This window comes from Pezoporus flaviventris, unplaced genomic scaffold (assembly GCF_033815535.1).
Source record: "Pezoporus flaviventris isolate CSIRO_AGI_PZ_B2104156 unplaced genomic scaffold, CSIRO_AGI_Pfla_v1 ptg000008l, whole genome shotgun sequence".
In the NCBI taxonomy this organism is placed as follows: Eukaryota; Metazoa; Chordata; class Aves; order Psittaciformes; family Psittacidae; genus Pezoporus; species Pezoporus flaviventris.
Window position 1 is genome coordinate 2,460,547 of NW_026892556.1, and position 19,381 is coordinate 2,479,927.

At 64.0% G+C, this 19,381-nt stretch overlaps 2 protein-coding genes across 2 annotated transcripts in view; one reads left to right on the top strand and one right to left on the bottom strand.

The window, feature by feature from the left end:
* RPS6KA1 (ribosomal protein S6 kinase A1) overlaps window positions 1–19,381 on the top strand; it is a 328,808-nt gene that overhangs the window by 221,421 nt on the left and 88,006 nt on the right. The gene's annotated exons all lie outside the window — the stretch shown is intronic.
* CRYBG2 (crystallin beta-gamma domain containing 2) lies at window positions 3,745–11,054 on the bottom strand. Its single transcript, XM_061449726.1, has 19 exons — window positions 9,090–11,054; window positions 8,613–8,657; window positions 8,394–8,512; window positions 7,966–8,116; window positions 7,725–7,864; window positions 7,511–7,637; window positions 7,164–7,199; window positions 6,957–7,084; window positions 6,662–6,788; window positions 6,231–6,373; window positions 6,025–6,151; window positions 5,904–5,936; window positions 5,678–5,790; window positions 5,362–5,491; window positions 5,057–5,196; window positions 4,837–4,960; window positions 4,530–4,688; window positions 4,035–4,194; window positions 3,745–3,898 (listed from the first exon to the last, which is right to left on the bottom strand). Exons 1-19 carry the CDS (start codon window positions 11,052–11,054, stop codon window positions 3,810–3,812), a joined length of 4,056 nt encoding a protein of 1,351 aa, XP_061305710.1. The 3' UTR covers window positions 3,745–3,809.

Genomic DNA, 19,381 nt, shown 5'->3' on the forward strand with positions numbered 1-19,381 from the left:
TCGGACAGGGGGGCTCATGCTGCAGGTGGTATTTTGTTACGTGGCAAAAGGCAGGGCCAGAGGCTCGCTGCTTGTGCTGGAGTCAGTGGCTGTGTGGCTGTGGTGTGGAGCAGGAGCTGCTCTTGTGCTGGGCGATGGAGATCGATGGCTGGGGAGAACTGCGGCTGAAAGGGTTGTACTGGTGTCACTGCCTGGAAACCCCCCCTGCTGTCTTGCACCCTCTTCCTCACAGCGCCGGCGGCAGATGTGACTTCCCCAATTCACCCTGGTTTCAAACAGCCCTTTGAAGTGGTGGGGCTGGTGCAGGGAAGGAGGTGTGACTGATGAGATGGGGCCACCACCGTGCTTAAAGCCTCCGGCTGCCATCACTGCGAGCAGAGGAGGAAGTGTCAGTGCACAGTGAGCTGCGTGCCCCGACAATGCAGCCCCTCCAGCGCGCTCTCCTGCTCCTCCTGCTCACCCTGCTTTTCCTCTGCATGGTAAGAGAAACCCCATGGTGTGGGGCACACAGAAGCTGCAGGGTCCAGCTGGCTCTGTCCCAGGGCTGTTATGGCAGTTGGGGGCTGTAGGGTTCAACCAGGGGGAGAATTTCTGCCTTCAGCTGGAATCCTGAATATTTGGGGTTGGAACTGGAGAAGTTTTAAGGTCCCTTCCAACCCAAACCATTCCATGATTCTATTTGACTTTGTCTTGCTCTTACCAGCAGCTTTGCACTGTGGTCTGTAAGGTCTAAATATTTCCGTAGATTGCTTTTTTAAATGCCTTTTTTACTCAAGAGCATCACATATCTGTAACCTTCTCACTTCGCTCTCCACTCACCCTGCAGCCTCTCTACATGCTGGCCCCAGCCTGTGCCTGGTGTGGGGATGCTGAGGATAGCTGTGGAGATGCCGGGTGGGCACACAGCTGTGTGGTTTCCTCTCACATCTCCACACTGGGGTGTAGTTTCCTTCCCTCCATGGGGCTCAGTTCAAGTGCCAAGCTGGTGGATGTCAGCTCTCTGCTCAGTGGAGACTGTGTTGTGGGAGGGAGGGAGGTGCTGGTGCTTTCAGGGAGGATGATGGCTACTCAGAGCAGCAGGTGGGAGATGTGCTTGTTCCACAGTGTGTCGGTAACAGGGCCAGATGTATCTGTGCTTATTTTTCACTCTCAAACCCCACGCAGCTGTGACCTGCTGCTTTACATTTACCTAATGTGCATTTGCCTTTTGAGAGTCCGGATCTGCGGCTGGGCAAACCAGCCTGGCACCCACCCTGCACAAGGGTGCCTGTGAAGGGGCAGAGCTGGGCCTTGGGGTCCCATCCCTGGCCCGATCCCAGCTCCGCAGTGACCCAAGGAGGGAAGCAGCCTGGTGGCTGTTTCACGGACGGAATGGCTGTCCCTTTTCCTGCCTGTCACTGCAGTTACCTTTAACCGCTTACACCAGGAGTCCCTAGGAAGGAGTGGTTCTGGGCAGCTGGGGCAGGAGGGATTCACGCAAACATCTTAGTTTGGAAGATGCTGATATGAACAGAAGGAAACTGCTCTGAAATCGCCATCCCGACTGTTATATTTCACACGCTGTCTGCAACATCCCCACTTGCAACACCCCAGGGGACCGAGGGTCCTTCCTCCTCCCTTTGGCTTCCAGCACGGGTGTTTCCTAGCTCTACATCCTCTGCGCAGGGCCCATGGACCGCTTCCTCGCAGCAGTTGTCTCAGAGGCAAAGACCACCTCAGCTTCTGCTTCCCTCCCCTGGCTAGAGGCAGGGCACTGATGTGAGGGGCAGCTCCCTGCGGTGGGAAAACCCGAACGCGAACAGGGATGTGTGCGTGTGGCACGGAGGAGAAGCACCCAGGGCAGCCGGGCTGGGGGCTTTAGGGGGGTTCAACCCCTTGGAGCGGTGCCTGACTCTCGTTTCCTGTTGCAGGCGCTGGGCCAGGCGGACAAGGGGCTCAGCATCACCCCGCACCCCACTCTGACCCCCGCCGCGAAGAGCCTGAGCCCTCCCTGCAGCACCGCGGCTCTGCTCCCCCTCACCTTGGCGCTGGCCGCTGCCTTCCTCCTGCGGCTGCACTGAGCGGGCAGCGCCCGGCCTCTCGCACATGAAGCCGTGACCCCGGTCCGTGCCGCGCTGCCCCGGCTGGGAGCGAGGCCCCGGGGGCGGCTCGGCACCGGAGCTCCGGGCAATAAAGCGCTTGTGTAGCGGCACCGGGCTCGCTGCGCCGCGGGGATGGGGCTGCTCGGCACCGCGGCTGGAGCGGGGGGGACCAAACGGGCCCGGTGCGGACACAGCGTCCCCTGCAGGCCGGGCGGCCCCTTGCAGCACCGCTCTCAACCCCACCGCGAGTCCTGGCCAATCCCGCGCAGGGGCTTGTGCTCCCCACCAATCAGGCGCTGCCATGAGCCCCGTATTGGCCAATCGCGGGCTGGCGGTGGGTATATAAGAGCGGGTGATGGGGTTAAGCTAGTCCCTGCTAGGCTGGGTCCCTCTGGTTGTGGGGTTTGGTGTCTTGGGGTCTCTGTGAGGATTTCCCCCCTCGCTAGTCTCCCTGCCCACAGAGCCTGTGTGTATCCATGTCCATCCGCGGCTCCAGAGGCCCAGCTCAGGCCATACAGGGTGGCAGCATCTTCCCTGCCCCATTCTCTGGAGGCTTCCTCCTTCCTGCCACCATTTCTTCATGGGGTGGGGTTGTGGTGCCTGGCACCACTGCCTGCGGGCAGGGGTTTGGGCTCAGGCCCACAGTAACCGCCTGCCCGCTGGCCTGGCAGAGGAGCGTATCGGAGCCCCGCATCCCCGAGCAGCACACGCCGCTCGCCTGTCCTGCTGCCCAGACAGGTTTGTGCACAGCGTAAGGGTGGACATTTGCCATTGCTGAAAGCCAGAGCGGTCGCTGGCCGGCTGCAGACGCCTGATGCAAGGACCTTGGTGCTGTGAGTCTGCTGCAGGAGCCTCCCGGGGTGGCTGTCGCTGCCAGAACTGCTCTGTTCTGCTGCGGGGTTGACCTGCGCTCACTGCCCCGATGCAGTGACTCTCCCCGACTGGGCTCAACCTGCTCAGCAAACCAGGCCCTTGCCCGCAGCCGTTTCCTCTCCCCAGCAGCAAGGACGGGAGTGCTCCATGAGTGGATTTCTCACCCCGTGTCCCTTCTGGCTCTGAGTCACGTCCCTGGGGAGCTCCTACCTCACCCAAGTGGAAGAGACCTGACCGAGGGACCTCAGGCATGAGTGACCCGAGCCACGATCCGGCCCTTCAGCTGATGCAGCGCTCAGCTCGGGGCAACACGAGAGCAGCACCCTGAGCCCGCAGCACGGACAGGCTGGAGCTGGTGGGGTCCAGCAGCCCCCAGTGCTCCCAGGGGCACAGCTTGGCCCCTGCTTCCCTACTCAAACCCCAGGGCCGTGGTGCTGCTGGTACCCCGTGAACACTAGAGGGCACCGGGCTCCCGTCCTTGGAGCAGGATTAAGCCCTGGGCTGGGGGGGCAGCTCCCCAGCATGAGCGCTGCCAGGCTGTGGCAAGGACAAGGACACCAAGCACCCAGGCAGTGCTGGCCCCGGAGGAGGGCTGTATCTTACACACGTACATAAATACAGTCTGGAGCTGGTGGGGAGGGGGCTCAGCCGCTCTCCAGAGGGTGGTGTCCATGGGGTCCTTCGTGAAGCACGTATGGGGCTCTCCAGGAGGGAGCCGGGGGTTCTGCTCATGATGGAGGGGATGAGGGTGTCCCTCAATGCCAGCAGAGCAGAGGCTGGCATGTGGGGAGGGGGGGTAGGATGCCACCCGGCCCGGCACAGGGACACTGGGTGTGAGGGCCCCACATCACCTCCTCACAGCACCTCTGTGTCCCAGGTCTGCGTGGGTCTTTCCTCGGTCACATCCCAAACAATGGCATGGTCCCGGTCGTAGGATCGGCCACCTGCGGAGCAAGGGGCGGGTTTAGGAGGGCGCAGACCTGAAGGTGCTGAAGGGGTGGGTGCCCTATTTTAAGGCAAAACACCCCATTTTTGGGGCTCCCTGGGAAAGCAGCTCCTGTGCTGGTGCCGAGGTCTCACCCTTTACGTCGAGGATCATGTCTTCAAACATCTGGCTGCGGATTCGTCCCTGGGAATCGATGCTCCAGGTCTGACGTGGCATCCGGTTTTTGGACCACAGCACAGCCTTCGCGCCCTTCCCGGCTGGCCCGATGACCTGCAGGCTCATGTCGGGGGCCACCTGCAAGGAGCAGCGGTGGCTGGGTCAGTCCCATCCTTTCCATCGCTTCCACCCAGCGCAAAGCCTTGGAGCTCAGAGGGGTGTCCCTGGAAACGCAGCCGGCTCTGGGGTGGGACATGGGATGAGCAGGAAAAAGCCCTCAGTGAGAGGTGGGGATGATGGGGGTGACACAAACTCCCCAGGGAAGGCAGAGGCACCTTCGCATCTCCAGGGAAGACTTGGAGAGGAGAGAACCAACTGATCTCTGGGGACACGGCTGGGGTCAGATGCTGGAGTCCTGACACGGGCTCCCCTGGTCCCCTCCGCAGCGCTGGCTGCCACACACGAGCCCTGACCTGGTTTTTGATGAGCCCGTCCTCGTAGTACCAGATGGAGTTGCTCTCCTCGCTCAGAGTGGACACCACCACCCGCCCCGCTTTCATGTCCTCCACATCATCAGGCACCGAGAGGTAGAGCTCCAGCTCCCTGTTCCTGATGCGGAAATAGATGCGTCTCTGCCAAGAGAGAAACCCTTTTCGCTCCAGCCCCGGGTAGCGCCGCTGGGTGGAAGGAGCTCACCCCGCTCCAGCTCCAGCTCTACCTGCCCCAGGTTGTGGGGTTCACCCTGGCAGTGCCCCATGCCCTCCGGCAGGCAGGGCTCACCTGGCGGATGGGGTACAGGGACCCCACGTGCTGCAGCCCGCTGTACGTCAGCCAGTTGGTGATTTCGGTGCAGTCCAGCAGCCACTGGCGCCCTCGGAAGTCACCGTGTTCGCACAGCACCCAGCTGCAGGGACCGGATGGGCAGAGCGGGGTCAGCCCCGGCTGGGACACTGGTACCGGGCAGCCGGAGCAGGGCAGAGCAGGGCTGGGGCTCACTCACATCCCGCCTTTGACGCGCACCGACAGCACGTGGTTGTTGAAGCCCTCTGCCTGCAGGCTCCGCACTTCGGTGTTGAGCTCGATCTCCTTCCCCTCGAAACACTCCAGCCCGTGCAGGAAGATGGAGGGCTCCGAGAAAAACTGCGGGTGGGGGGAAGAGAGCGGGAGAGGAGTGAGCACCCATGGGTGCAGAACGGATCCAAGGCTGGAGAACCAGTACTGGAGGTACCCATGGGAGGGGAAAATGGGTCCTGATGTGTGTCTGCCCTGAAGCCAGCAGGAAGGGAAGGAAAGGCTGGGACTCACCACCGGGACCTTCTTCAAGGAGCGGATGGAGGTGGAGGAGAGGCAGCCCATGGCGCTGAGCGTGGGGTACTCGCCCTCCGACAGCACGTGCTGCTCCCCGGCAAAGGCCTTCCCGTCGAACAGGATCCAGCTGTGGGGAGGAGCGCACCCGGGCTGACGTGGCCATCGTGGTTGGTGTCCATCCCTCCTGTGGCCCAGCACCCTCATCCTGCCCACCCTCCTGCGGAGCTCCCAGAGGTGCCTGCGGGGCTGACGGCCAGGGTGGCGTCCCTGTTCCCATCCCAGATGGAAGCAGTGAGGCCCTGGGACACCCTACCTGCCTCCACGGACTCTGCAGGAGCGTGGGATGAAGGCGGCGGGCAGGGAATCCTGGTCCTCCTCGAAGGCGATGTGCTCCCCTAGGAAGTCAGGCTCAGAGAAGAGCAGGATCTGAGGAAGGAGAGCAGAGGGGCTCGGTGAGGGGGGCAAAGCATCGTCACCACCCCATAAGGGTCCGTGTCCCCTGGTAGGGCACGTCCCCCTCCCCATCTGCCACTTCCAACCTTGGAGACGAAATGGAGGTTGTGTTCCCCAACCTGGAAGCAGACAGAATGGGGCTGGTTGGGGTCTTCTCTCCAGCCTGGCCCCCACCAGCCCGGTGGCACAGGTGGGTCCCGCTCTCACCTGCAGGATGGGCTGCACCGAGGCGATGCGGCAGTCGGTGGCTCCCCAGTCCTCGCAGGTGCGGTACACCCCCTTCTCCAGGACGTACTGCTCGCCCGAGTAGTTGGTGCCCTCATAGGCCACCCACCTGCGGGGAGAACGTGGGTGCTGGCTCTGCACCCCCCGGGTACCCTCCTGGCCCCCCTCTCCCCCTGCTCCCCACTCACACCCCGCTCAGCACGTGGATGGACTGGGTGACGGTGCCGTAACCGGCCAGCTGCGTGTCGGGCAGCGCCTCGCTCAGCTCCACGCTTGGGCCCTCCTCGAAGTCCATGGCCTCGAACAGGACCAGCACCGGGTCAGAGAAGTCCTGCAGGGAGAAGGAGCCCCCCCCCCGAGCGCCTCGGTCTGTCAGGGGGAAGGGGATGGGGGCCGGGCGCTCCCCACACCTGCAGTCAGGGCTCTGCCTGGCCTCAGGCACCCCAGGGAGCAGCTCTGAGCACCTGGACCCCTGTGTGGGATGAGCTGGGGGGGATCTCAGGCCATGCCTGACGCAGGCAGGGAAGGCTCCCTTTGGGGGACGAGGATGGGATGGGGGTGCTGACTCTCCGCCCACGCTGGGTCCATCCCCAAGCAACGCCACCACCCCTGCCCTCACCGTCCGTATCAGCCGTAAGGACATCAGCTCCTTGCTGTAGCCACCCCACTGCCTCCAGTCCTGGTACTGCCCTTCCTCCAGCAGGTACTGGTGGCCGCGGAAGCCCTCCTTCTCGTAGCCGACCCAGCTGTGGCACAGCAGACACAAGCAGTGAGGTCTCTGGACACCATCCACACTGCTCCAGTGCCGCCCTCTCCCCCAGGCTGCCTGTGTCCATCCCGCATCCCCAGGCAGCTTCTCCGAGCCTTTTCCCCTGGCTGAGGGTCACGTTCCCGGCCGGCCCCACACCACTCACCAGCCACCCAGGACGTGCAGGGAGCCCACAGTGGGCAGCGTGGGCCCGGGCAGGCACTTGAGGTCGTAGATATCTCTGCTGATGGTGAAGCTGCGACCCTGGAAGCCCACGGCCTCGTAGATGAGCACCTGGGGACAGGGCAGGGTGAGTGGGGTCCCACGTCCAACCCGGTCCCATGTTCCCTCTGGGTGCTGGCCCAGTGCTCACCTGTGGCTCGCCGGGTCTTTCCACCACGGGGCAGCCCTGGAAGGAGAAGGACCCCCATGAGGCTGTGGTGCAGGAGGGGACTGTGCAGGGACTGATTTCCTCCCTTACAGCCTGAGCTGCTTTTGGGGTTAATTCGTTCAAGAACAAGCTCTTTTGGACTTGGCTTTCTTGCTTTCTTTCACCTCTAGCCCACAGAGGCACTTCCCAGAGCCTCGCTCAGCACATTTCCACACCGAGCTCTCACTGATGTGAGTCACAAACCACCAGGAGATGCTCTTGCCTGTCATGCCCAGGGCTGGAAACGGCCCCGGCACCCCAATAACCGCGCTCCAGCAACCGGGACTCACCAGCCTGATGGGGTGCATGGAGCAGATGGACGGGTCCTTTGCTCCCCAAGCCTTTAAATTGGGATAGCCGCCTGGCTCCAGAACATAGGGATCATCATCAAAGAAAGGCTTGGAGTAAACCAGCCATCTGGGGAAGAGAGGGAAAGCATCACAGCTCCATCCAGTCCATGCTGGAGCCCAGCCAGCGCCCACCCAGCCCCATGGCCCCACTCACAGGCCCGAGTGGACGATGATGGAGGCAGCGGTGAGCGCCTGGCCCCGTGTGCGGGTGTCCTCAGCCGAGTCGGTGAACCTGAGCTGGGCACCTTCACCGTTCTCCTCCACAAAGAGGCTGATCTCGGGGGTCTGGTAATCCTGACGTGGGGCAGAGCAGCGTTACGGGCTCAGCACCCCCAGCTTGCTGGGTGCTCAAAGTGTGGGGTGACCACAAAGCTCGGGGGGATCCCTTTGCTCACCCGCACCACCCTCTTGAAGGAGCCGATGCGGAAGGGCCGGTGGGGCTGGCCGCTCTGCCCATAGGCTGCCCAGGGGTTGTCAATCTCCACGTCCCCCTCGGCCAGCACGCACTTGCGTCCGTGGAACCGCGGCTTCTCGTACATCACCCACCTGGAGCAGGATGGAAGCAAAGGGGGAGAACCCTGCTTTTACCCATTGCAGCCATCGGGAGCCCCAGGGCACAGCATGGGTTGGGACATCCCGCCACCACCCTGACATGACTGAGATGCTGGGGTGCAGCTGCAGTAATGAGCACTGGTGCGATGGTCACTCCTGAACCCCAGGCTGGGACCTGGCTGCCGTTCCTGGCACAGGGAATGCAGGAGCGCCGGCCAAACCCTCCCTCCATGTCCTCGCCGCACGTCCTGGCCCCAGTGCTGTCCCCTACCCTCCTCGGATGACCCGGATGGAGATGGTGTGTGAGAGCTCCCAGGACGTGGCATCGGGAACATCGCCCCAGATCTCCCGTTTCTTGCCCGCGAAGCCGGCCTCGGAGAAGAGGATGATCTGGGAGGGGGTGACACAGCAGAGAGGTGCTGCCATAGCCCACCAAACCACACCGCCCGTGCCCTCCCCATCCAGCCCAGCCCCACCGCACTGCCTGTACCTTGCCAGGTCTGGGGTTGATCTTCTCCAAGCCCTCCTTGTCCTCCTGCTGTGAAGAGCCAAGGGGACGGGCGCATGAGGAGCACGGAGGGACGTCGGCTGCAGCAGCCATCTCGCCGCGACCCAGGGAGGTTGTAGCTGCAGCCTCACGTCTGGCGTCTGCCAAACCCTCCCACCGCCCCGAGCAGCCACACCTTGAGCATTCCTGCACTTGGGGATCGGCCTCCTGCCTGCCCCAGGACCCTCCTGTGACCTGTGCTGGCACCCTCCCATCACTTAACCTGGCGCCCTTCCATCGCCCATCCTGGTACCCTCCTGTCGCACCAGGGGCTTTCACCCCTTGGCCTCCCTGATGGGACGTTCAAACCATGTACTGGGAACAGGGAAAGATGCTCCAAGGTTCAGACCCCCACCACCTCCCTGCATTCCCAGGAAGGCAGGACACCTCCCCAGGCTCCGTGTTCCGAGGTCCACTCACCAAGACATCAGCGGGCCACAGAGCAATGGTGCCTCCTGGCTCCTCCATGACAGGACCTGGGGCTTCCAGCACAGCCATCTCCTGGCTGGGGCGGTCACCAGGGCCCAGCCCATTGTGGTCCCGAGGGTTGGAGGAGCCCGTGACCCCTCCATCCCTGCCAGGCGGCTCGAGTGGGGCGGCGCTGGGGGAGACGAAGCGGCTGTAGAGCACGCTGTTGTCCAGGCGCGAGTAGGGCTTGCCCTCATCGGCTGCAGCCGCCCGGTGCTCCAAGAAGTGGGAGAGCAGCGCCATGCCCTTGAGGACGTTCCCTCGGAAGAACGGGCTCCTCTCAGCCACCGGCTTGGCCTTTTCCTCTGCCCCCACCTGCCCCAGTGTCCCCAGGAGCGAGCCCCCCTCCACCCGGCCATTGCAGCCTGCACTGTCCCTGGGCACCCCATTGAGGGTCCCTCCTGGTGCCTGCTCATCAGGGCTCAGGTAGGGGTTCACAATCTCCTCCTCTGGGCTCTCCTCCTGCCGTCCCACGGGGCCCCGGGCCAGCAGCTCCCGCAGAGCCTCGGGCAGGGAGATGGTGGCTCGCGGGGCCACGCGGTCCTCCTCGATGGGAGGCAGAGCAGCACAGCGGCCCAGCGACGACGGCCGGGGCTGGCGCGGGGTCTTGGGTGCCTTGCGCATCTCTGAGGGCTCCATGTTGCGTAGCGTGTCCACAAAGATCTCCATGTCCACCTGCAGCTCGGGGTCCTCCTCGGCTCCGTTCAGGGGGGTCTCAGCTGGGGGATCAGAAGCTGGGGGCTTGGCAGGGAGCTCTGGGCTGCTCTTGGGCTCTTGGGCTGTGCCCTGGGGGTCCTCTGTCATCTTGCCCCCATCCAACTCCAGCTCAGCCTTTGGAGATGCCTCAGATGAAGGCTCTGGGCCATCACTTGCCTCCGAGGAGGGGTTTTCAGGGGTGCCACCAGCTCCCGGAGGGCTCTCTGTCCTCGGTGGCATTGCTGAAGTGGTGCCATCCCTGTCTGCTGAGCTTCCCTCACCCGCAGCAGCCGGGCCAGCCTGGCCACCGGCGCCGGCCGAAGGACCCTGTCGGGAGCTGGTTATACTGGTTTGTGGGTCCCCAGGCCTGTCGCCATCTCTCAGGGCTGCATTCACTGGCGTGGCTTCGGCTTGCAGCGAGTGTTTCTCCCCGGGGGATCCCTCAGTCAGGAGCCCGGTGGCTTCCACAGCGCCCGGTGAGCTCCCGCTGCTGCCCGCTGCGGCCGCCGCAAAGCCATTGCTGTCCTGCTCTCGCACCTCCTGCTGCGGCTCCGTCTTTGTGGCACCGGCAGCGCTGTGCACCCCGCTTTGGGCCTCCCTTCCCTCCGCCAGCGCCGGCTCTGTCCCGGCTGCATCCCTGCCGGTCCGCAGCACCGTGACCTGCCTGGCCCTGGGCAGCGCAGGGGCGCAGCCGGGCGCGCACGGGGCACCAGGAGCTGAGCCGGGCCCCGCGGCGCTGAGCTCAGCAGCGCGGGTGGGGAGCAGGGCTCCGTGCACGTAGCTCTCCCTGTGCACGGGCACATCCCGGGGGGCACCCCCGGCCGGGGGGATGCCGTCCCCGCCGCCGGCGCCCACCTTCCCCCGCTCGTCCTGGCGCCGCGGCTTCTGCGCTGGGGAATAGACCTGCGAGAAGATGGGTCCGTGCGCGGTGAAGTCCTGGCGGAGGCTGGCAGGGGCCGAGCGGGTCGGGGCGGCGGGGCCGGGGGGTTTCTTCTCTCCGATCTCCCGCTCCCAGGCCTGCAGCAGCAGGGACACGCGGGAGGGACTCCCCTCCCGGCCCCGCACGGTCCCCGTGCTCTCCAGCCGCCGGGACACCAGCGAGACCTTCTGGAAGCGGGACCTGCCCTCGGGCCCTGCGGCACCCACCGCCGACTGCTTCATGCTCAGCTCTGCGCTGGACACGAAGCCCCTGGCCTTGGTGTGCCGGAATGATGAATCCATGCCGGGGGGACAGCGAGGGGACTGCCCCGTAACACCCCACACTGCCGGGATCAGCCCCTGCCGCTGCCACGCTGGCGCTGGTGGAGCTGCAAGGAGAGAAGGAGACACAGGGAAAGCTGAGCAGGGACTGACCCCGGACCCTCAGCCACCCCCGAGACATCCCTCTGACCCTGCGGGACTTTATAGGGGAGGTCCCATGAGCACAGGAGGTGGTTTGGGGGCAATTCTCGGGGTGCTCATCTCATCCATCCTGGTATGTGCAGAACATAAAGGGAACCTTGAGCCCCTTCTGCCTGCCCATGCCAGTGCTTCTGCAGCCAGCTGGGGAGCTCTGCCCCGCTGCCAAGGTGGGCTCCAGCAGAGCCTGCAGGCCGGCACAGCACGGATGAGTGTGCAGGATGCGGCCGGGCCATGCCGTGCCCCGAGCGGTGCCGTGCCCCAAGCTGCGGGATGAGTCAGGAGGGCAGCAGGGCTGCGCCGAGTCAGCAAATGCAGTAAACAAACAAGGCCAGAAAGCAACAGGGAAGCCGCTCCGTGGGGGAAAAGGACCTGGTCAGGACCGGGGCTGGGGCTGGAGTAGCCACGGGGCTCGCAGGAGGAGGTGGGGACCTGAGCAGCATCTTCTCTTTAGTTTCCCTATTGCTGCTTGGCAAAGGTGGGATGGCTCCATCCGCTTCTCAGCCCCATTGACACTGATCACCCTCATCCAAGCTGGTACCCAGCACTCAGCTCCTGCACTCTTGTATTGGGTACTGGAGGCTGGGCATCACTGTGGCCCCTGGGATGCAGGGTGGGCATCACTGTGGTCCCTGGGATGCAGGGCGGGCATCACTGTGGCCCCTGGGATGCAGGGTGGGCATCACTGTGGTCCCTGGGATGCAGGGCGGGCATCACTGTGGTCCCTGGGATGCAGGGCGGGCATCACTGTGGTCCCTGGGATGCAGGGTGGACATCACTGTGGCCCCTGGGATGCAGGGTGGACATCACTGTGGCCCCTGGGATGCAGGGTGGGCATCACTGTGGTCCCTGGGATGCAGGGCGGGCATCACTGTGGTCCCTGGGATGCAGGGTGGACATCACTGTGGTTTCCTGTGGGCGCAGGGCAGGGGACAGGGACACCACACGCTGGTGGTGGCTGGGGGGGGGGGGGGGGGGGGAGATGGGGATGCCAGCGGAGGCGTCGCTGTGCCGCAGCTGCGTCCCTGCCCCAGAAGGGATTTTATTGCTGGGTTTGGGTTTGGGAAGCAGCTGACACAGCAGGAGCCGGAAGCACTCCGGCATCTCTGCATCTCCCAATTAGGAGCTGCTCTGTGTCACCACCCAGCTATTGGGGACAGCAGAGGGACGGGACTTAGGGCTCAGCCGGAGGACAAGCTGAGCGTGGGGACTGCTGATGACAGGGAAACCTCCCTGTACAGCCCCCAGGGCTGGTTTTCCTGGGGGACCCCTTGGGAGAGGGCCTCATCCTGCACCACCGGGGGCTGGGCTCCTTCTAATAGCTTCATGTCGGACTTCACCCGTCCCTAAAGGGGGTCATGGAGGCTGGGGACAGGCAGAGAGGCGCCGGTGCAGGCAGCTGCCTGCCCCTTCTGCCAGCCCTCCACATCTCGCTCTTCCCGGCCCAGCAGGTCTTTCCAGTACAGATAGGAAGAGTTTGTGTCATTTTCCAGGAGGTGATGAGACCTTGTCTGGGGCAGCCAGCGCCGCTCCAGGCTAGGACCAGCATAGGTGGGGCCACACATCTGCGTGGGCTCAGCCACAGCTGGATCCCCAGGGCCACAGCTGGATCCCCAGGGCCACAGCACTCACCAGTGGAATAACGAATGGCCAAGAGCAGGGTCAGGCTGGAAGCAGCCCCAGCGCCCCAGGATGGGGGCACATAGGGGCTCCTGTGACATGGAAGCTCCTGCCCAGGTCAGTGGTGCCAGGGCAGCGTGGTTTGCACGGGGATGTGGCCCCTCTCTGTCCTGCAGTGTGCCCGTCCCACCCGATCTGGAGCCACCAGGCACCTGGCTGCACCCTGGCCTTGCTTCAGCGCCGGTTTCTCAAGCACTCAGTGGCAGTGCCCAGCCCTGTCGTGCCCGTGGCCCCGGGGTGGCACCGGGATGGGGACGCCGGCTCCGTGCAGCACCGGGGTGCTGGGGGGAGGCGGGAGGTGCTGACTCAGCATCACGGCTGCCTCTCGCCCAGAGCCGGATTTCCAAAGATCTCCGTGTGTGTCTTTCCCATCCCATCCCTGCAGCTGGATCCGGCGGCCAGGCCCTGGCACACCAAAGCAGCCCTGGCAAAGGAGCTCACCCCGGAGCCCTGCTCTGCCCCAGCACCTACTGCATTTCCTACTGCAACAGTAGGTCAAGGACACACGGACATGAGGGCACAAGGATGAGACCTTGCAGCCTCCCGGCTGCTCCTGCTGGCCCGTCCTGCCCGCCGGGACGTGCCATGCTGGATTCAGCACTGTTGCCACACTGGAGCACACCGCCTGGCTAACTAATCCCCGCTGGCCAAACCAAGCCAACCCGCTGAGCTTGTTCACTGCCTCCCATCACCCCAAAGGGTCTCCCAGCACCCAAGGAAAAGGCACACGGTGCTCTTTAATATTCAGAAGAGACGGAGGGGCCGAGGGCAGCAGCTGCGGCTGCCTTTGAGCCGGTGACCACAGATTAAGCCGAGCCTCCGGCCACGTTGGGCTGAGCCCTATCACCGCGGGTGAGAGCGGACCTGCCGCCTCCAGGAAAACCGGGTGCTCGCTGTGGGGCTGCGGCACCCGGGGTTCATGAGGAGGGCAGGGGAACCACCACGTCCCCTCGCTGCCCCTGCCTCCCCCCTGCTGAGCTGTGCCAGGGTGGCTCTGCTCCCTGCACGGAGGGGGACAGGGGGGACACGGGAGCCTGAGTCCTGAGGCCACCAGAGGTGCTCCTGCCCCATCTCACGCCGGTGGCTCTGGGGGTGCACTTTGGTGGGGAGATCAGGGTTACAACCCCAGCAGCCCCCCACCGTTGGGGACTGGAGGTCTGAGGGGCAGAGCTGGGCTCAGCCCCCACCTCCCGGTCCTGTCCCCCCTCCCTGGCCAGTGTCAATCCCAAGGGGAGCCAGGGACCCATCCCAGCATCCACCAAACCAGGGCACGGGGGCCAGCACGGGGCAGCCCCCATGGATGGCAGCCGGGATGGGAGCACCGATGCCCTCCTGCTCCCAGCACCACCCCACCAGCACCCGCACAAGCCAGGCGCGCCTAGACAGCACCCAGTGCCCCCCATCACCACACACACCTGCACCCCACGTACCTGCAGCCAAGGGTCCCGCCGTGGCGAGCGGGGTGCGGAGCCGAGCCGTGCCGAGCGGGGCTGGGGGTGCTGCTGCCTGCACAGCACGGCTGGGCGGACCGGCAGAGTCACCCGCGGAGCACCCAGCCCTGAGCACCCAGCCCTGGCGCACGGAGGTTTGGCATTCCTCAGGTGCTGACAGCCGGGGAGCCGGTCAGGCTGGTTCCCCAGCACCCGGCTCCTCCATTTCCTCCGACTCAGCAGCGCCGGGAGGGAGCCCGGCCGGCCTGGGTGGCTCCGGGCCTCCCGGAGTCCTGCCCGGCCACCCCTTCCCTCCAGCTCGGTGAGGGTGAGGGTAACCTCGGAGGGGATCAGTGCCCAGCTCGGTGACTGCACCTCCAGCCAGCTGGGACGCTGCATCGGCCAGGCCATGGGGCTGGCGGGGTCCCAGCACCCTGCCGTGAGCGGCTGGGGGTCCCCAGGGATGTGATTGCACCCAGTTCATCATCTATAAGGGGGTCACACGTGGAGCCCCAGCAATGTAGCCCATTCCCAGGAGGCTTCTAATGCTGCGAGATGCCCCAGGGCTCAGAGAGCTGAGGCTCTCAAAGCACTTTGCGCTGGCCTGGGGAGCAATGGGGGTCATGGTAGCCTTGGGCCACTGCAGGAGACCTGACCCCGGGGCACAGGGCCCTTTTCGGGCAGGGTTCGGGTTGACAGCAGAGCCAGCACCCGCCCTGTATCCTCACCCTGCCCTCCCGCTGCTCCCCAGCACCCATCAGTACCAGCCTCACCCCGCGGCCACCACTCCCGGCTGCTGGCCCAGCCCCGGAGCCTCCTCGGCCACCACCAGTCCGGCACAAGTGGCCACAGTTCGGTCCTTGCTGGGGTGCCTGGGGCCACCCAGCTCCGGGTGCCACCATTCACGTGCTGGAGCAGCACCAGGTCATGGTGGGAGCTGCAGAGGGCTGGAAGGACTTTGCCCTGTCCCTCCCTGCCGGAGCCGGGGGGATGCGGTTGTGAAAGCTTCCAGGAGGAGCTGAGTGGCACTGAGGAGCCGTGGGGACAGGAGTGTCCATTGAATATAATCACGGAGGGGTGGCGGCACTCACTGGCCCCAACCTTGGCATCAGGTGAGGACAGCCCAGAACCACAGCTCCGCTTCCATGGTGGTACCAGTGGGTAGCAGCTGAGTCCCCTTGGGAACAGCAGGAGAGAAAGAGGGTTAGGGGAGGGGTCCACAGCAGCCCCAGCACTGAACACCCATGTGGTACCCAGCTGCCCATCCTCCTGTGCCCGGTACGGGAGCAAGATCCAGCCTCTGCATCCCTCTAGCACCGTGGGCTCCCATGAGGGGCAGCACTGTGGGGTCATGGGAGCCCCGGGGCTGTCTGCAATGTGTCAGTGTGTGCAAGCCTGTGAACGTGCTGAACCAGGTGAGCCAGCCGGCCGCGGCTCTGTGGGACCGGGAGCTCCCTGCCCCGTCCCCCAGCACCGCCGAGGCTGGCTGGGGAGGGTTTAGTCAGTGCTGGGGAGAGTCCTCCCCAGGGCAAACCAGTTCCTCAGGCACTGGGGCAATTGGAGGGACACTGGGGCAAGCCCGGGCCTTGAGTCACTGTGTGTAAAGGGAGGGACGCAGGATGGGGCAGGCTGCAGGAATAGGGACAGGCTCAGCCGCAGCACCTGGGAGGGGGGGGACGGACACAGACCTAGAGGGAGCCCCACGGCACCCCGAGTCCCCCTGGGGATCTTCAGCTCACCAGCACAGGGCTGGAGCTGAGACCTGACGTGCTCACGCTGTGTGTGACCCGCACAGCCCCCGTATCCTCCTGGCCTTAATCCCTCCAGCACCCAGGGAAGCTGCGGACTTCCCAGCAGCAGCATCCAACGCTGGTCCCCAGACCATCCACGGAACCAGGATTCCCGGCAGCAGAGGGTGCTGGTGGCATCGCCATGCCCAGGGTTTGGGCCCGACCACCGGTGAGGGGAGGAAGCTGCAGGGCACGGTGATGCTTTGGGAGGTGAGTTCAGCGGTGGGAGGGGAGGCTCTGTCCCCTCTCAGCATCCTCATCCTGCCATGCCCGGCCCCCTTCCCATCCCAGCTGCCCCAAAGCAGTTTTGTCTCCCACTGCCTGAGTTCGCTGTTGGGAGGGGCAAGGCTTGAACCGGGGTGGGAGGATTTAGGGGGTGAGGGGAAACCTGTGAGCCCTGGTCTGCTGGAGCCTGCTGCCTCGGGGGAATATCTCTTTCAGCTATCGATTTCCCTTTATCAGGGAGCTGGAATATGTATGGGGCTGAAATCCTGATCAATCCCCACTTTACAGCTGATCAATCAGCTGCTGCCCAAGGTCTTTTATCAAAGGGAGTGACTGAACGTGTGCACAACCCATCGCTCCAGGCCAGGACCGTCGATATCCGGCTTCACCTCATCCTGCCTTACCCAAAAGGCAGTGAATCCATGGGGAATCCTGGCCCCAGGCAGCATCCAGGCAGGTCACCACCCAGGCACAATCCTTGCTTTTCCCTTGATGAGTGCCAATTCTCTGGGAAGCCCCATTTCTGATGGTCTCTCTGTAGGGACCTCAGAGCCCCAAACCCAGAAGTGTGGGGTTCCACTGACACCCTGGAGCTGGAAAGCAGCCCCAGCCTCTTGGAGTGCTGGGAATGGGGTGCCCAATGAGAGCATCCTTGCAAGCACACTTGTGTCTCCAGCAGGTTAATGAACCCTCAGCCCCGTGTCCCTAGTGTTGGCAGGTACCAGAGCATCCCTCAATCCCGAAGAGCCTTGTTTGAGGCACGGGGGGTGTGTGGGGTGTAGGGAGCTGGTGAGGAGGGAGTAGCAGCACCATGGCTTCTGTTATTGATTGCTTCATAGCCAAAGGTCAGCAGTGAGCGTGCAAGGATGGGGAGGAGGGAGGTGGTGGCACTGGGATGCGAGGGGCTTACTGCCAGCACTGGGGCTGTGCCATGGGAGGCAAGTGCCAGCCTTGGGGAGCGCTGGTGTGGAGACCCTGGTGGGGGTTCCCATTGCACAGGCACCCACTGGCACCCTCCTTGTGCCTCAGTTTCCCCACCAGCAGACTGGGTGCTGGGTGCCTGGCAGTGCCCTGGGCTGTGGAGGCTGCAGGGAAGAGTCTTTGCTCATGGGAGGGAGGTGGAGGTAGGCTCAGTGGGGGCTGGAGGAGGTCTGTCTGTGTCTGTGTGCAGCCAGGTGGGTTGTGCCTGTGGGATGCACAGGGATATGGCTCAGCTTTCCCTGGCAGGGGCTTGGAGGCTGCTTTTGAGCTGGTCTGTGCTTTCTCGATGGGCATGTGGTGAGATGGGAGACGGTGGCGGAGCCACAGCCCCAATAACGCTATTGCCAAGGGCCCTTCACCTCCCCAGGGATGGGTTTTGTTTGCAGTGAGGACACCAGTCCCAATCTCTGCCAAAGCTGTGACCCATGTGCCCAGGCTTTGCACATCCTTGAGCCTCATCCTGCCAGGCTCAGGGCCCCATTCTGCCAGGCTCAGGACCTGCCTGGGGCCAGGCAGTCCGCTGGCAGCACCGTGTGGTCCCTGATGCCGGACCACGGGCAGCACCTCCGGCACTGGGCTTTGGCAGAGCATTGCCTGCCCTTGCCCCGGCCGTGCCGCGAGGGGGAAGATTTAGAGGCTGTCAGAGCCGGGGCCAGAGGTCAGCAGGGGTCAGAAAGTCCATTTCGGTGAGGTCACTGTCCACTTCTTTCAATCTAATGAAGCCATTATTTGTGCAAGCGCCCGCTCCGCCGGCTATTCCCTTGAAGGCGAGCAGGGCGCAGCGCCCGGTTCTGAAAGAACAGGAAGGAGTCCCCTTCCCTTTCGCATTTCCCATTCAACAGGCCCCCCAAAAACAAATACACCACACACGGAAATATGGTGTGGGGCTGTTGCTGCCGAGGGGCTGCGGTACAGGGGATTGGGAGGTAAAAGGACACTGCCCAGGGATGTGGCTGCATCACTTGGATGGGAATCAGCGAGGATGGGCAGGAATTGGGTGATGCGGAGAAACTTGATGAGTTTAAACAGAAAAGTGTCCCAGGGGACTGTGGGTCCCTCCTGTCCATCAGGAAGGGGCTGGGGAGGAGGGAAGCTGGTGCATGGTAATGGGTTGTGTTCTGAAGGATTTGGTTTGGAGGAAACAAGGGCTCATTCCTCACCACATTCTTCCCCTGTACCTCCATGCTTCTGCCCACTGCCCGCACCACTCAGGGTGTCCTTTCTGCCTCAGGACACTGTCCCCAGGCTATGCGGCTGCTGGCACTGGGGTGTTCCCTCCAGGAACGAAGGGATGGAGCTGTTTCCCAGGGCTGCCCTTCCTCATGGGCAGAAGCACGGGAGCAAAATGCGCAGGCAGCCGGCTGTGTCCTCCCTAAATCGCTGGCAAAAGGTGGGGAGCATGGAAGGAGATGGGCTGGAAGGAGGGACAGAGACACACGGAGGGGTCTCCTGCAAGTCTTGGGTTCCCCCTCCTCCTCCTTCCCTCTTACCCGACTTATCCCACAGACGGGAGAACGGGAACACACGGAACCCGCGGACCCAGCCCCCGGCGGCCAGGAGGGGGTGACAGATGCACGCAGCCACCGGGAGTGCTCCCGCAGCGGATCCCCACCCGGGGCGGCCGTGGGTGCCGGCAAGGAGAGGGGAGCAGGAGCAAGAGGGGAACCGTGGTTCCCCTCTCACCAGCCCCGGGTACAGAGCTCTGCAGGCTGCCCAAGCCTGGTTGTGGGTGGGAATGGGGATCCGGGTCTGTGCCCGGGAAGCACCCGGCTGGACTCTGCTGTCCTGCAGTGGCAGACGAGGGGCTGCTCGTTGGATTTGAGTCAGGACTGATGTTAATAAGAGACCAGTGGAGTTTCCTCAGCCTCCTGGTCCGTCCCCATTAAAAACACCGTAAAGATGAGGAAACACCCTATGAGCATCATGGAATTAACGCTGCTGTGGGCAGGTCACGGGCACCTCCTGCTCCACCCGTGGGGACCCAGCTGAGGGAGCTGCAGAGCTCTGACGTCCTGGGGGGCAGCCCCAGCTGCCTCCTCCCGAA

Excerpts from the sequence above, each read along its gene's own strand:
- CRYBG2 (XM_061449726.1), bottom strand. The coding sequence starts at position 11,054 with ATGGATTCATCATTCCGGCACACCAAGGCCAGGGGCTTCGTGTCCAGC. Across the intron at positions 5,937-6,024 it reads CGGTGCAGCCCATCCTGCAG|GTTGGGGAACACAACCTCCA; the intron begins GTGAGAGCGGGA and ends GTCTGCTTCCAG. Across the intron at positions 3,899-4,034 it reads CATGATCCTCGACGTAAAGG|GTGGCCGATCCTACGACCGG; the intron begins GTGAGACCTCGG and ends CTTGCTCCGCAG.